The sequence below is a fragment of the Choloepus didactylus genome, chromosome 2 (assembly GCF_015220235.1).
Source record: "Choloepus didactylus isolate mChoDid1 chromosome 2, mChoDid1.pri, whole genome shotgun sequence".
Lineage (NCBI taxonomy): Eukaryota > Metazoa > Chordata > Mammalia > Pilosa > Megalonychidae > Choloepus > Choloepus didactylus.
In genome coordinates, this window is record NC_051308.1 from 98,817,001 (window position 1) to 98,834,067 (window position 17,067).

The 17,067-nt window shown below is 42.1% G+C and overlaps 1 protein-coding gene across 1 annotated transcript in view; it reads right to left on the minus strand.

Annotated features, from left to right (window-relative positions):
* The window catches only part of UCK2 (uridine-cytidine kinase 2), an 82,981-nt gene extending 66,438 nt beyond the window's left edge, over nucleotides 1-16,543 (minus strand). The window contains exon 1 of the mRNA XM_037825448.1: nucleotides 16,210-16,543. Coding sequence (XP_037681376.1) covers nucleotides 16,210-16,308 — 99 coding nt within the window. The 5' untranslated portion in view covers nucleotides 16,309-16,543. The remainder of the gene's footprint in view (nucleotides 1-16,209) is intronic.
* Between the last annotated feature and the right edge of the window lie 524 nt (nucleotides 16,544-17,067).

Sequence of the window (17,067 nt, forward strand, 5' to 3'; positions counted from 1 at the left end):
GTCCCAGAAGGGGAAGAGAAGGGTAAAGGTCTAGAAAGAGTATTCAAAGAAATTGTTGGGGAAAACTTCCCAAACCTTCTACACAATATAAATACACAAAGCATAAATGCCCAGCGAACTCCAGATAGAATAAACTCAAACAAACCCACTCCAAGACATATTCTGATTAGACTCTCAAATACTGAAGAGAAGGAGCAAGTTCTGAAAGCAGCAAGAGAAAAGCAATTCACCACATACAAAGGAAACAACGTAAGACTAAGTAATGACTACTCAGCGGCCACCATGGAGGCAAGAAGGCAGTGGCATGACATATTTAAAATTCTGAGAGAGGAAAATTTCCAACCAAGAATACTTTATCCAGCAAAACTCTCCTTCAAATTTGAGGGAGAGCTTAAATTTTTCACAGACAAACAAATGCGGAGAGAGTTTGCTAATAAAAGACCTGCCCTACTTCAGATACTAAAGCGAGCCCTACCAACAGAGAAACAAAGAAATGAGAGAGAGATATAGAGACTTTTAACAGACATATACAGAATATTACAGCCCAGGTCACTGGGACACACGTTCTTCACTAGTGATCACGGATCTTTCTCCAGAATGGACTGTATGCGGGGACATAAAAACAAGCCTCAATAAAATAAAAAATAAAAAAATGAATTTGTTCAAAGCACATTCTCTGACCACAATGGAATACAAATAGAAGTCAATAACCATCAGAGACTTGGAGAATTCACAAACACCTGAAGGATAAAAATGAGGGGGAGATGAAAACATTTCCGGATAATCAAATGCTGAGGAACTTCATCACCAGTAGATCAATCCTAAGCAGGCTGAAAGGAAGGGACACTAAACAATTGACTGAAACCACATGAAGAAATAAAGATTTCCAGTAAAGATCACATGGTAAATATAAAGACCAATACTACTGTATTGTTGATTTATAACTCCACTGTTTACTTCCTACAGGATCTAAAATACAAAAACTGTAATGATAAATCGGTGGTTTTGGACTCAATGTAAAATGAGTAATTCTTGACAAGAACTACATAAAGGTGGGGGAATGGAGGAGTATAGGAACACAGTTTATGTGTCCTATTGAAGTTAAGTTGGTATCAAAGAAAAACAAGATTGTTATAGATTTAAGAGGTTAAATTTAAGCCCCATGGTAAACACAAAGAAAGTATCAGAGAATATGATCAAAGAGATGAAAAGTAGAGTGGGGGTTCCAAGAAGTGGGGGAAGGGGCAATGGGGAGTTAAGAAATGAGAGTAGGGGTTTTGGTTTGGGGTAAAGGGAAACGTCTAGAAATGGATGGTCGGAAGGTGACAGCATTGCAACATTCTAAGTGTGATTAATCCCACTAAGGGAATGCTAGGGAGGGGTGGAAGAGGAAGATTTAGGCTATATATATCTTTCCACAATTGAAAAAAAAAAAAAAAAAACCAATCCATCTCTAGTGTTTTGCATTCTGGCAGCATTAGCAAACCAGAACACCATCTCAACATCATTTCTCTGAGTGCTGTCTTCGCATCTGCAAAATGGGGTAATTCTACCAACTTACCTCACAGGGTTCTCAGAGGAGTTAAAGGAGCTTACACAGGTAAGATACTTTGTGTCCAGCCCATAGTCAGTGTTCAGGAAATACTGTTATCATTACTACTGTTACTAAAGAAAACAGGTAATAAACACAGGTAATATTAAGTGATGTAAGGAAAATAAAATAAGGCGCAAGGACAGAAGTGATTGTAGGCGCTCTAACTACTATTTCCATATTTTACAGGGCATGTACTTTTAAGGGAAAAAAAACTATTCCCATGCAATAATATTCCCATGTAATAACAGTTCTTTCTAATAAATAAAAATCCATGCTACTCCCCCAAAAAACTGGCCAAACTACTTATTGAAACTCAAGCATCTGCCTTACAGCTCAATAGAAAAGCAACAGTTTTGCTATAAATTCAAGGTTTATTTAAAGTTGGCTTTTCCACACTTACAGAGAATAAACCTTGACAAACTAGTAGTTTTTAAACTCATGGGGTACAGTATTCTGCACTAGTCCCTTGTTCAAAGACATCACTTCACAGTCCACCTGCTGTCCATACTCCCTGTACCAACTCCTCCCACCCTCCAACACACCTGCCCACCCACATGGCCCAATACCAGGGAAGGCAGGGCAGAGGGGAAAATTTATCCATCATCATAATCAAGTGTGCCTCCTGCAGGGACATGTCTTAGCAACACTAGTCTAATGTTCCCTTCCGTAAAGAGCAACTCTTGTGACAAATACCATTATCAACCAAAGACAACACATGTGAGAATAACTTTTCCAGACCTCAAACTCCAATGTTACAATGAGAAAAAAATTTCCCAGATGAACTCCCACGTGCTCTGATCCTGTGCTCATGGCAAAGAAAAAAAAAAAATCTCATGACATTCTTTTATTTTTGAGAACCTATTCTAGACATAATGGACAGAGATAAGACATTGTCCTGAAAACTCAAGTTGCACCAGGAAGACAAACAGAAAGCAGCAGAGGGTGGTAGAGGAAGAAAAACATAGGATGGGGACCCCAATTCTGATGGCAGCGGACTGTCCTAGAGGAGGGGACAGCTGAAAAGGGTTTTAAAGGATGAGTAAAAAAATGCACCAGACCAAAGGGGAGGGGGTGACATGTCAAGCAGAAGCTGTGGGATGTATAAAGGTGGAGGCAAGTTCTCTCTGGGATCAGGTAACTGGAAGTAGTAGGCAGTAAGGGTGGGAAAGGATGGCAAGGAGAGTGACAGATGAGGCTGGAGAAATTAAATATGGTTTAACTGAGAGGCAATGCTGACAGCAAGGCTGAAGGCAAAGAAGAGCCACTAAAAGAATTTTAGGGAAGTAGCAGGCATGACCAGAGCTGCATTTTTTAAAAAGATCACTCCAACAGCAACGTGGAGAATGTTTTGGAGGAGGTCCAAATGGATGGTCAGAAACTGGCCATTAGAGAGTTATCCAGGCAAGAAATGATGAATGCAGGATAGGAGAGAAGTAGCAGAGAAATTCAGAAAGTAGAACCAACAGGACCAGGAGTCTGGATGGATGTGGGAGGACATGGGAGATGTGGCAGAGATGATGCAAGGTTTCTGTCCTGTACATCCATGTAAAGAGAAAATACAGTGGTGATGATGGTAGCATAGCATTGTGAATGTACTCAATATCACTGAATTGTATATTTAAAAGTATTTAAAATGGGAAACGTTGTGCTGTATATATTCTACCACAATAAAAAAAAAAAAAAAAGATGGAAAGAGAGAAAATACAGATTGTTCAGCAGACCTGTGGTTGAGAGCAGGGGAAGGCTGGGTATTAAAAGTCTAGTTCTAGATAAACTTAGTTCAAAAATATCAAGTGGAAATATCCAGGAGACAATTGAATACATGGGAAAGCAACCCAGGAAAGGACTCAGAGAAGGAAATAACTGACTGGGTGATCATCAACAAATGGAGGGAGATCCCGAGCATGGAGGAGAAAACCAGTGAAACAAGAAGGGATTTCTTGGCATGATGACACAAAGCTGCACGGAAGAAGAACTCAGAGAGACAACCAAGAAAGAACAGCGAGAGAGAAGTAGAAACAAAACCAGCCAAGAGTGGTGAAACAAAGAAAAGAAGTTACCCAGAGAAAATGGCCACTGTCAAATGTTACAAAAAAGCAAGATACGGAATCAAATAGCTCTAATGGGATTTAATGACTAGAAGAATATTGGTGACTTTCAGCAGGAAAAATTTTACCAGGGCCATTAACACGTTCTACCAACTCCTCTGCACCTATGACAGCATCTGCTGAGTGCACCACTTGCTTGGCACTTCCCACTCCTCCAATACAGATTGAATCCCTCCCTATTCAAGGCACTAGGGATACGAAGATAGGACCCTGGAATCCAGAAGTCAGAGGCTGTCCTAGTTTGCTAATGCTGCAGAATGCAAAACACCAGAGAAGGATTGGCTTTTATAAAACGGGGATTTATTTCGCTACACAGTTACAGTCTTAAGGCCACAAAGCGTCCAAGGCAACACATCAGCAATCGGGTACCCTCACCGGAGGATGGCCAATGGCCTCCAGAAAACCTCTGTTAGCTAGGAAGGCAGCTGGCATCTGCTCCAAAGCTCCAGCCTCAAAACGGCTTTCTCCCAGGACGTTCCTCTCTAGCAAGCTTGCTCCTCTTCAAAACATCACTCCCAGCTGCACTCTCTTCCTCCCGCCCCCGAGTCAGTTCATTTATGTAGCTCCACCGATCAAGGCCCACCCCGAATGGGTGGGGCCACGCCTCCATGAGAACATCTCATCAGAATCACCGCCCACAGCTGGGTGGGGCACATTCCAAGCAAATCCAACCAGCACCAAAACTTCTGCCCCACACAAGACCACAAAGATAATGGCATTTGGGGGACACAATACACTCAAACCGGCACAGAGGCGTAAGCAGGTGACCATGATACAAAGACTGACTGCTACACATTCACCTACACATCTACACAGGAGAACAGCAAAGGTAGTATATTTAGCTCAGTTGTGGCAGACATCTCTTAAGCACCCACTATGTGGTCAGGTACTACATTAGGCACTAGGTAAACAAAGATTAGTTAGACTTAGAATATAACCTCCATGAGGTCAGGGGCCTTATCTAATGCACTGCTGTATTCCCAGCACCTACAGAGTGCCTGGCACACTGCAAATCATCAATATTGACTGAATAAACGAGTGAATAAATGAAGACATGGACCTTTCCTTTCAGGGACAGAGAAGGACGAAAGCTTCAGAGGGGATGATCTGTTATCTGGGTGAAAGGACCAGGAGGATTTTGCTAGGCACATGGAGACTTTATTTTCATATATATGTTTCTCCTATACCCGACTATTCCTAAAGTAAGGCTATTAAACACTGCCTTGTCTCTAGCAGGTATCAAGAAATAGTCTATTGCAGGGGATGTGATTGGGAGAGAAGGCCTTCTCTGGTGCTGGTAATAATCTATTTCTTGACTTGGATGGTAGTTATATAGTTATGCTCACATTGTGATAATTCACTGAACCACACATCTAAATTTGTTCACTCTTCTATGTGCTCTATTTTTAATTAAAAGATTTAAAAAATTTTTAAGTAATAAACTACCTTTTCTTCCCCTAACTACCCATTATAAAACAAGTCACCCTAACTATTTTAAAGAAAAAGAGCCAACTTAACATCTACAGAAAAGGATATTTAAGGCTTACTGCAAGCTGCTAACAAAAGGATGAGAAAACTGCAGGGTCAACCAGAGAAGACAGTGCCCAAAATCTGACTACCTATGGGCCTTATCGGCAAAGAAGAAAGATCACTACCTTAAGTAACTAGCAAGTTAGTAAGCGGGATTCAAACTTTAACTAGCGGGTCCTTATCACCATCCACATCCCTGGACACTGGCACTTGGCCTGAACAATGAATCAGGCTTGCACACCACAGGAACGGTGTTGGTTAGAATCGGACAGCAAGATGGACCAAAGAGCCTGTTGTGACAGCACATCTGCAGAGCACGAATCATGTATGGGTGACTTCTGCCCACTGCACAAACACTGCTATGTATATACATTTGAATGCATTTTCTTATTTAATCCTGACACCTCTCCAAACTAGATATTATCCCCTTTTCACAGACACAGAAACAGCTTTAGAAGAAAACGAGATTTCGAAATGGTTGAGCCAGGAGGTTAACACAAGCTGGGCTGACTCCAAAGCCCATTTTTTCCCACCCATCAAGCTGTCTGGACTTCATCCAGAGAGCATTTTCCGGATGAAAAAGTTTTGGTAATGGATGGTGATGATGGTAGAACAGTATTGTGAATGCAAATGATATAACTTAATTGTACATATATAAGTGGTTAAAATGGGGAATTGTGTGTTGTCTATGTTACCACAGTAAAAAAAAAAAAAAAAAAAAAAAAAGAAAAGTAAAGAAAAAATTAAGAAAGGAAGGAGAAAGAATGTTCCAAACAAACCAGGGGCCCTAAATCCTGGCTTGAGGCAGTGATATCAAATAGCTTCAACCTATCACACCAAAAAAGACCTTGCATCCCACCAAGATCCAGCAAATGGAGCCTATGGCAGGTCTGGAATTTTGTCATTTTTCTCAGAGGACGTCAAAAACACAAGCTTTTCCACCTCAAGGATGGAGGTCTCATGATTTCTTTTCCTTCAGAAACCAAAAGGCCGATCCAGTGCACACTGCAGTTCATGTCTCCAGACAGGCAGGGTTCCACCTGTGCTTCCTTCCAGAGCGTATTCACTGCCTCTCTTGTTCAAACATTGAGTCTCTCAACATTCTGCTCCTTCTGGTTTCAAAAGTTTAACTTCTCTGCAAAGGAGGTGGAGAAAAATGCACGTTCTACCTCAAGAGAAAAATCTACCTCAATAGAAAAATCAACGCAGTATTCTTAGGTCTCCAGGAGATGTGCCTCATCCAAAAAGGCAGAGTGAGGAGGAGCACGCCTCTCAGCCTCTTCCCACACCATACCCAACTTCTGGAAAGCCCCCTCAGACAATCAATATGCCAGACGATAGAACATACCCTCAGAAGCTCTTTACCGAGACACAGGATAGTCTGGCCTTGGTAACTTCAATAAACGACACGCTGATTTCAATGTACTTGTTGGCAGAGATGCCAACGCTGATAGACTGGGTAGGCTAAGTGCAGCCCACAATATTTGTACTGGGTCTGAGTTCTATTTCTGCTCAGAACTACTTCATGCTATCAACCCCACATAAACTTACTGGGATAGAAAAGCAAGGACCGTAACTGCCCCACAGTTTACAGAGTTTCTGCACTTCTTTTACCAAAATCAAAGGAATGTTACCATAGCACTGTCTTGGGTCTTAACGCTGCTGCTTTACAGCAGAAAACTTTAAAGTTTGTGATACATATAATTACATATCCATGCTAATGAAGAAAACTGATAATCCAAATGGGACAACACATACAGTTTTGGAAAGTGTTTCTGTCATGTCTTTTTAAAGTTTCTTATTCAATGAGGACAAGCCCTATTCCCAACAAGCCACACTAAGCTTGTAAGAAGCTAAAAACCCACCGTGCTGTACTGCTCAGCACTTTCCCAAGTCCAGTCCATATTCAGACTGACACAAGCAGCCCAAAGCATAGATGGTTCCTCTCTAAACATGTTGATGGTGACGAGGACAAGGGTGGAAGCAGAGGAAGTGAAAAGTGGTCAGATTCTGGGTATGTTTTGAAGGTAGGGCCAACATGGTTTTTTGATGGACTGAATGCAAGTGAGAGAGAGTAGTCAAGGATAGCCCCAAGGTTTTAGGATTGAGCAACTAGATGGATAAAGCTGTCATCAACTGAGATGGAGAAGGCTGCATGTTGAACATATTGAGAGTTTGAGAAAGAGGTCCTTAATATTTGGTTATTCAACAAACACTTATTGAGAACCTACTTACCTGATTTTAGACTATGTGTTAACCTCTGGAAAAAGTGAAGAAAAACATAGTCCCTGACCCTAAGAGCTCAGTCTAGAGAGGAAGACAGACTAAACAAGCAAATATAGAGTGGGGGAAAAGTTGTATGATTAAGGTCTGCTTAGGATGCCTTAACAATACTCAAAGAGGAACACCCAATGCTGCCTGGGGTTCCAGGGAAGACTTCCCAAGAAAGGCTATGCTAGAATGCATATGAAAATTATGATAAGCAGCAGTTATCCTGGCAAGGAAAACGAAGTTGAGTGGAGAGATGGACTCTGGGCAAAAAAGGGCAAACCTCTGCAAAGTGCTAGAAGTGAGACTAAGCACACAGGGTTCAAGAACCTACAGGAAATCCAGCTGGTATTCAGTTGAGGTGGATGGTGGGAAGTGGCAAAGACTGTCAGTCTTCCAGGACTAGTGGTCAAAAGAAGCTTACACATGCCACGTTATGCAGGCTCAAATTTGAGAAGTACTCAGTATGTGTTGGGAGAAAACAATTAAGGGATATTCACTGCTAGTTATAGAAATGAGAAATTTTAAGGGCTGAAGGGACTCTCTTTCTATAGGTAAATATATAGATAGCCAGTAAGTAACTGGCAAAGGTAGACTAGAACCCAAGTTTCCTAAATTAATGATCCTCAAACTAGGATACATGAAAACTTCTCATAGCATATAAGGGCATGCACGGATTGTTTTAAGGGAATCAACCAATTCCCAGATCTCCAAGTTTCACATGTACTCTCTCCTTAAAGTGGTCTTTCCCAAGATCACATCAGGGAGCTGTCTTCTTTCCTACTTCCCCTTTCACAATCATGCTTCTCCCACTATACAAAAGAAAGGCCTCTATCATCTCCTCCATCTTGACTCTAACCCCAATGCATGGCCTCCAGAGGCCATACAAAGGGGTGATTTCAAATACTAGTGTTGCTACTAGAAAAGGAATAACTGGGGAGCATATCGTTTTGCAAGTTTGGTCGTTTCCAGTTTTCTGCCTTCAACAAAACTGAAGGAAGTGAGTGGCAAGCTGAGTCATAAAAATCATCTTTGATAACAGAACACTACGTAAGATCTGACGTATAACTTGGAAGGTAAAAACTGAGTGATCTTGCTATAACCAAAGTCCTTCCATTTCCTTCTACACATTTACGTCAACAGGCTTTCTCAAAGTTTACATCTATAAAAATGAAGTCTTATTCTAACATTAAGTAGTAATCATCCACAGATAATGAAATAATTGGGGAAAAAGTTCCATCTATCTCATCAAAATGCTTTCCAACGAAATTCACTTTTTATGCTTAATTACTTATCAAAACAGATAGAATATCTATTTGCTTTGACTAATTTTATATTAATCACTATAGTAGTAACATAGTGCAGAAGAAATTACCACTTAAAAGACATGAGAACAGGAAATGAATCATTTCAATATATAGTACATATTTTTGTTGCACAGGTACAAGAGAATGATCAAGATTTTCAAGTATAAAAATAAATGAAATGAAATGAAAAGGTTGTGGGGGGAGGTGAATTTAAATATGATTTCAAGGAGAATAAAGGAACTAAGAACATTTCTGACTCAAATAAGATCTAGTTCAGGTATTTTTTAATGGATGGCATAGGTGAAGTCATGACAGTATTTAGAGCTCAATGGATACACTTACAAGAGTAATGAAACATTATTTCAAAATACCAATATTTACAATGTATCACAAACTACATCCTTTGCAACTCTTTACTCATATTATGAAAAAAATGGTGTCAACTTAAAAATAGGATAAAGAATTCTTCTATGGCAGCTATGAGTACAAACATGTTTGAAGACCACAGTCCAAAATTACAGGTCATCACTGTTGCCATCATGCCACTCAACTGCAGCTCTCTAGAAAGCCTGAGCAAGACTATGAGCCTACACACGACAAAGAGGGTACTCACCCTCCAGTATAAATGAGGAGACAATCCTATGGACATCTTTGGGCTTCCTATAGGATGGCAAAGACAAACAGCAATTTGCCAAGATAATGACATCGCGCCTTGCTCCACGCCAGATAAGGAAAAATGTCAAAATGCCAGACCAGAGAGCATACTTACATAAGTATACATAGACTGATTAAAGCAATAGGGAAACACAACTCTACTTCAACTACATACACAAATTTCTTATACTCCCAGTCTGTATTTAACAGGCAACTCTTTTGCAAAAGCCTTACAGTAATAACAAGCACACGTCACAGAAAGGGCACATGGCAAAACCTTCTATCACTGTAACGGTGAAAATGAATGTTCTACCAAAGTGAAGTGTGGCACCACGTGGGAAGAAAAGATATCACAGGTCACCTGTTGTGAGGAAGGGGGATTCAGAGGTACCCTGACGCTTTTCCTGCAGTGTCATAGGGAGTAACCGTGTGAAAATAACTGCTTTTTAAAAGAAACCCCATGATACCATGGAAAGCATATTTTAAAAGGCCAGTTAGCAAAGCAAACTGTTTTTCTAATTACCTTCCTCCCTCACATCATCATTCAAAATTCTCAAAGCATATGCAATTCATTTGAGTCACTGCCCCCATATCTAACCAAATTACTGCCTGAAAGCCCAATGCTGGAAGGCTTTATATGGTTCTTTTATATTCTTCCAAGGTTATTGTATTAAATTATCTATTGATGATACTACTTTTTATGCTCATAGTAAGTATCGCGCTTTTTCTGTGTGAACTCTTCATGTTAGCCTTTTAACTCTTGCATACATGCGAACTGCATGCTTTTCAGTATTTTCTATCAACACCTAACAACTGTTATATCTTTTAATTAATCTTTCAGGAAATCCCGGTCTTTTTATTTTCATCTGAATTTTGCAGTTACTTGTTCATATGTAAATATTTCCCTTTCAAAAATAAAGTTCTGATCTACTATTGTTTTATATAGAATTTAAAGAAACAATACATTTTATCAAAATCAAATGTGCTGTTTAAAAGATATTTGCAAATGTTTCCATCATTAACTTCATTACCAGAAACTGTATACCTCTAAAACTCCTGTACTTTAAAAAACTTGTAAACTGAAATTTCTAACCTGTTTCAAAATATTCCAAATGAGGATGTACAACGGGTTTTGAATCTACTAGTTAAAACACTTTGGTTTGCAAAAACTGATGGACAACAGGAAAGATGAAAATTTCCTAGCTGATTTTTAACAAAAGCCACTGCATAACTGGGCAATGGCAATAGCATGATTTAGTAAGGCACTGCAAATGATGTGTTTTTTCCTGTATGGATCTTTTTATGGGGTAAAATATGATAGTCAATAACAGTCAAACAATATTCAAAAGACTAAACTTAGAACCAGACCTTCAGATCTGCATTATCACCAAGACTGTACTATCACCAAGCACTAAGTAAGATTTATAAAAATAAAACTTTCTTTAACTGCAAATAAAAATATTTTTTTGAAAATTTGAAATTCAAAGGTTTTATATCACTAAATAAATCAAGTTTTAAGTTTTATTTTATTTCACACTTTTATAATTCCTATTTCTGTGTTGTATAGTTACATACATGGATTAGACTTCTATAATACATATATACATATTAGGAGTACTCTCAAAGCTTTTTTATTGATTTTAAAAACTGAGACATAATTAATGCAATGAATTGTACACTTAAAAAATGGTTAAAATGGCAAATTTTATGAACCCAGTTCTAAAAGATTTAGAGACCTTGAGCAGTTCCAACAGCACTATCTTAAGAGACCACCAGCGAAAAAGGTCAGCTCCTCAGCAATGAGTCCCAAATGCGATCCATCCAGCACTATCTTAAGAGACCACCAGCAAAAAAGGTCAGCTCCTCAGCAATGAGTCCCAAATGCGATCCATCCCCAAGTACAGCACCTCATAAAAGCAAGACTCAACAAAGAACTGATGACATTAGGCAGAATAACTAAGCAAATGCTATACAGTGAGCTGGAGTCAGATGACCCACAAGACAGAGTGGGCGTCAGAAGCCGGATTTCAAAGACAAACACGGAATAAAGAAGGGAGGCAGCTAAGTATAACCATAACCTGAGGAAAAGCAGCAGCAGCAGTAGGGGGACTAGCACTGGAGGCTGCAGGACCTGCTGTTTCTTCTTCACTCTACCAGGCACTGTGCTAGGCTCAGGCACAGTCAAGACAAGAGAATTCCTGGCAGATCAAACAGCAAGTACCATGGACTTAGACAGGATGTGGGCAGGAGGGAAGAATGGCATGCCAAGCAGCTAGTGTGGCTAGAACAGACAGAGCAAGAGGCAGAGTGGTAGGAGGTCATTCGGGCCAGGCCACGGCAGCAGTTGGTGTGGTAGAAAGCATCAATGCCAGCTCTGAGAAAAACAGAGCAGAAGGACCAAACCAGGTCCACAGTTCTGAGGACACCTGATAGGAGGGTATGGATGAGTGATGTGGCTCAACGGGGGGGTGACTTGCTGAGGAACAGGGGCCCAGGTCCAGAGCACATTCCGGAGCACACCAAAATCAGATGCTGATTCATGGTCAAGCTGAGCTGAGGTAACGGCCCATACCTCTGAGTGGAGTGCAATTGTTTCTCGGCCCATACTATTCATACACAGACCAACCTCCCTAAAAATATTTCTAAAAGGAGGAGTGGGTCTTGGTTTACGGAGAAAGTTCAAAACAGGTATAGATTTAGAAAAGGAAAAACCTGGATTCCAACCCCAGTTCTATCACTTACTAGTTCTGTGACCTTACAAAGTCCAAAGTTCTCCTAATCTCATCTTCCCTCTATAAAATGGAGATGAGGCCTGCCCAGCAGACCTCAAAGGGAAGAAAGGATCAAAAGCTTTCATGATAAGTTGACTTTCAGATAAAATGGCCTAGTGGACAAGAAAACCGCTCATAACTAAAATACTAAGGTCAGAGACCTTCTCATGTATTTCCCTTGACACTCATTCAACAAATACCTGTTTAGTATCTACTTAAGAAATTCTAGGCACTGAATAAACACTAAACAACCTATCTGGGATGAGGAAATGTTGTGTTTTTTGGTCAATGCAACATGAATAACACTTATGATTGAATATGGTTTCAAATGTAGCTTCAAATCCTAATTCAGTCTTATGAATTAAAAAATAAAATGAAGGGCATTATAAATTATAATGAACACAAACTGTACATCAAACATTGGCATGAAGGCACAAACAAACAAGATGACCTCATCAACCACAATACAAGGCAAAATGTGGTTTAAAAAAAAAATCAATGAAAGCAGAAGAGGGAAAAGATAATTCTGGCTCTGGAAGTGGAAAACAAAGCTTCCTGGAAGATGTATTAACAGAGCTGATTCTTAAAAGGACTAGAGGCCATTCCAAATAGAAGACCAGTAGCAAAAGTCTAAGTGAAAGCAGTTTCAATGAGATGTGTCTGTATAACTTAGGTGTGGGAGAGAGTATTATTCAGGGAGACAAGGGTGGAAAAATAAACAGTCCAGGACCACATTTGGGGGGCCCAGGGAAAGTGGGCTGTGCTGATGTATTTGACCTTTACTCTGTGAGCAAAGGGGAGTCATCTAAGTTTTCCAAATACTGACAGAGCTATACCTAAGGAAGACCACTCTGGTGGCTGCATGAAGCAAGACCAGACACAGATGTTATTTTAATCAGCAAAGAAGAGGGTTCAAAGACAGTAACAGCAAAGATGAAAAGGAAGAGAGGGAATGCATCTAAAGCCATGCATACACAGGCAAAAAAGTTTAAACTTTTTTTCCTGCCAGTGCTACTTCTTGCTATCCCTAGACCTGCCATTCAGGAAGAAATGCAAGAATCTGATTCTTAACCAAATCAGAATAATTTTCTCAACCCACTAAAACTTTTAACTGAGTTTCTAACAATGATCTACCCTACTACCTGTTAACCGAGCACAACTTCTTCTGAAGTTCTAATCGATCTTGATTTATAAAACAAACTAGAAAATGTGCCATATGGCGCTGCAATCACCATTCTTGCCTCCCGCGACCAAAATAATTTAGTCTGAGATAAAATACTTGTACTCAGGGCAGCCACAACATTGAGACAAATTAGAGCCACAGGAAAAGCCCTCAGCTCCCTCAAGAGAAGCTGAACAAGGAGTTTTTTCTTGTAAAGGTGGGAGGGGGAAGGTAGAAAACAATAAAGATCTATACCACTGGTGTGGGTACTAAGCAATCTGCATTTCCATTTACTTCAGGGAAGAACCTCTGGAACCCAACACTAATGCCACAGCCCTTTCCAAGTGCAGGATGTAAGTAAGCATTTACTCTCACTGCATGCCTTATCTTAGTCAATACTTCTAAAACCAGGAAACAGCACTGGAAGGAACAGCATGTTTTTAACTCCAGCCTTATTTTCTTCATTACACAACCTAAGCATGGGACTCTAGAGGTTCTAGGATTCCTTCTAGCTCTTAAAGTTGTCATTTTTTATGATGCTCTTAGACCCTTGCCTTCCCCCAAATTCCTTTACCAAGTTTCACTCAGAAGTTGAAAGACAACCAGTGTAGGCCTTGCTTCCAAACCCTATTGCATCAGTCAGTGTTCAGGCTTGAGACTTCCAAATGAGGTACAGTTTATTGATGCTGACCATGCTAAAGAAAAAAAAAAACTTTGAATTCCTTAGAGAAAAGGTACTAAGGACTGGACTAACAGAATCAGGACATAATTACAGCAAACTGAGTACAATATGCAGTTTTAAAAGTCTAATGGTCCCTTTGGACTTTTTTTAATAATCAAAAAAATTATAACATAATCTTAAACAATGACACAGTATTTATTATATGCCCAAAATATACAACATGCTTTGAAAACAGAGCCTTTCTTGGGAGTTTCCACACACCTTCCTTCTTGATGAGAAACCGGGACAGCAGTTAGATTTTCTATAATGCTTCACTACTCTCCCATTTGACACCTTACATAACACAATCTTATACTGATTATCAACTGACAACAGGTGATGACTGGGAAGCCCACAAGAATAAGGAGAACTGAGTCATTTCACCTTTTAGGGTCTCAGATTTCACCTCTGTAGTGACTAAATTATTTAGATAATCACCAAGGTCGTTTTATTCCTAAAAGCTACACTTAGCTGCAAGTTTAAGTCTCCTCGGCCCTAAGACAACTGGACCTCGGGTCGTAAGTTAATATTTGGGTCCCAACTATATGCTAGGCATTGTGCTAGGAGTTAATGGGACTATAACCATGATCAAAAACAAAAAAACAAAAAGGTTCCATGCAACAGAAATATGGACACAGGTGGGCAAGAAGGATTCTAAAAGACAACTAAAATTCCTGGAGGTAGCATCCGGTTTTGCTCTATATTACTAGTAGAGGATTATTCCCATGTTAAAGGGATTAAAAAAAAAAAAAGGCATGCAACCAGGAGGCAAACGCAACATAAACTTCAGGGATCTAAAGCAGTAATAAAATCCTAACTCTGAGAGCGAGAGACGAGATTAACTTGGTCAATATAGAAGTCCACAGCAACAGAGGCCGTCAGGGCTCCTTGTGCCAAAGTAGTCCAGGCCTGGAGGGAAAATGTAAAACCAAAATGGAGGGGCTACGGAAGAGTCGGCTCCGGAGAGAAAATCTCGTGGCTCGCTTCTCATGGCGCCAACCAGCCTTCCTGCTCAGCTCTCCCCAGCTGTTGGAGGCATCACCCTCCGTCGCCAAACCCAGCACAGAGCATCCATCTCTCGCGGGCTCCCGTTAAGGAGCCCCTTGCTCCGGGAGACTGTTAAACGGAGAAATAAGTAGCCACATCTTAAAAGCAGTTAGAGGAGCGAAGAGAAAAACCATCTGGAAAGACTCCACCTGCAGAAAAAGCCCGGGGTAAAGCTAAGTCATTCCCTGTCTTTTCTTGTTTTGCCAATAAAATAAAGACATGCTCCTAGGAAAGTCAGACACCCATAAGATGACCCCTTTCCATGAATCTATGACACATAAGCCCCGGAGACCGGAGAGCATGAGGCCGCTACAACTTTCTCATTGAAGCCGACCACGTTTCCTCTGAAACCATGAAGTAAAAAATAATAATAAAATAATAAAACCAGAAGCTGCTATTGTAATTTCATTGATCTCACTGAACCTATCTGGCTTTCAGACTTTTACCCGGAAACCCCTGGAAAACCCAGTCTTCGCCTCCAGCCCCAGGTGGGGCTCCCCAACCCCCGGTCGCCGCCTAGCGGATTCCCGCCACCCCCGCAGCCCTCGCGGTCTACTTTCCTGGTTCGCTCCACCCTTGGCACCAGGCCGCGCGGCTGGGCGAACATGTTAGTGCGAGGCCGGGGGAAGGGGGTGCATCGGGGGCACATTCAAGATTCTGTTTAAAGCACTCTTGGCCCCCATCGGACTTGCAAAACAATAAGCATCTGCTCTCTGCCCCTCCCCCATAGGACCCCGGCCACAAGTTACCGCCGCTCGGGTGCGGGGGTGGGGCGAGCGGAGAGGGAATCCGCCAGCCATGTGGTCGGCGGCCGGCGTACCCCTGGAACCTCGATATCCTGAAACCCCACCTGCGCCCCACCACAGCGTCCCGAGATCGCGATGGGAAAGCTCCATGCTGGAGCTTGGCAGGGAGCGGAGGCGCGCGGGCCACGCGGTGGCTGCAGCAATTAACACTGCCCGCGCCCGCGCCCGCCGCAACCACATGCGCCGCCGCCGCGGGGCCGGGAAGGGGGAGCGCGGCGCGGTCCCGCGGGCCACGCCGTACCTTGCCGCTCGCCGTGCCCCCGCTGACGCCGATCAGGAAAGGCTCGCCGCCGTTGGGTTGCTGGTGGTTCTGCAGGGTCTGCTCGCTGTCTCCAGCCATGGCTCGCGCCGCCCCTCCTCCTCGCTGCCTGTGCGAACGGACGCACGCGCCCCGCCTGCGCCCGCGTCAGGCTTCCTGAGCCGCCGCCGAGCCGTGCTGAGGTGGAGGCGGTCGCCGCCGCTCCGCTTAGAGCCACTCGGAGCCCTGGGTGGTACTGGCTTTCTCAGAGGAACCGAGAGCCTGCCTCTCCCCGCAGCGGCCGTCCGGGTTTACATCCCAGGCAGAGGTCAGCGTGATGCTGCTGCTCCAATCCGGGCGGGCACCGCATTGCTATTCGCCGAGGCGGAGGCGGCGAGTCTTCTGGCCCCAGCCTTCGCCCCTCCCTGGCCCCGCCACCGCCCAAGGTCTCTGGGAAAGGTGTGAGCCCGACCCTCCTCCAACCCTGTTGTTACCCCTTTCCCGAGCGATCTTAGGCGGACCGAAGAGAAAAGAAACATGCTGTTTTAATTTGGTATGTTGTCACCTATTTCAGAAGGAAAAACAAAGCAGAAAAAGCAAGATCAAATACTCTGGGAATGCAATATTAGATCAAACTGAGAAGGTTAAGATGAAACAAAGACTCATTTACCTAATTACTATCCAGCCTAAACACTTGTATTTTCAGAAAAGGAGCTGTTTCCCCCTCTCGTTTGCCAAATAATATGTCAGCGGCTGGTTTTAGATATTTCCTGTCTTGGAAACCCCCAAACACCATCCTCCTTAACAGGCCTGACCTCCTGTGACCTGACCTTCCTAGAGAAGGGTAATTTTAGGGGTGTA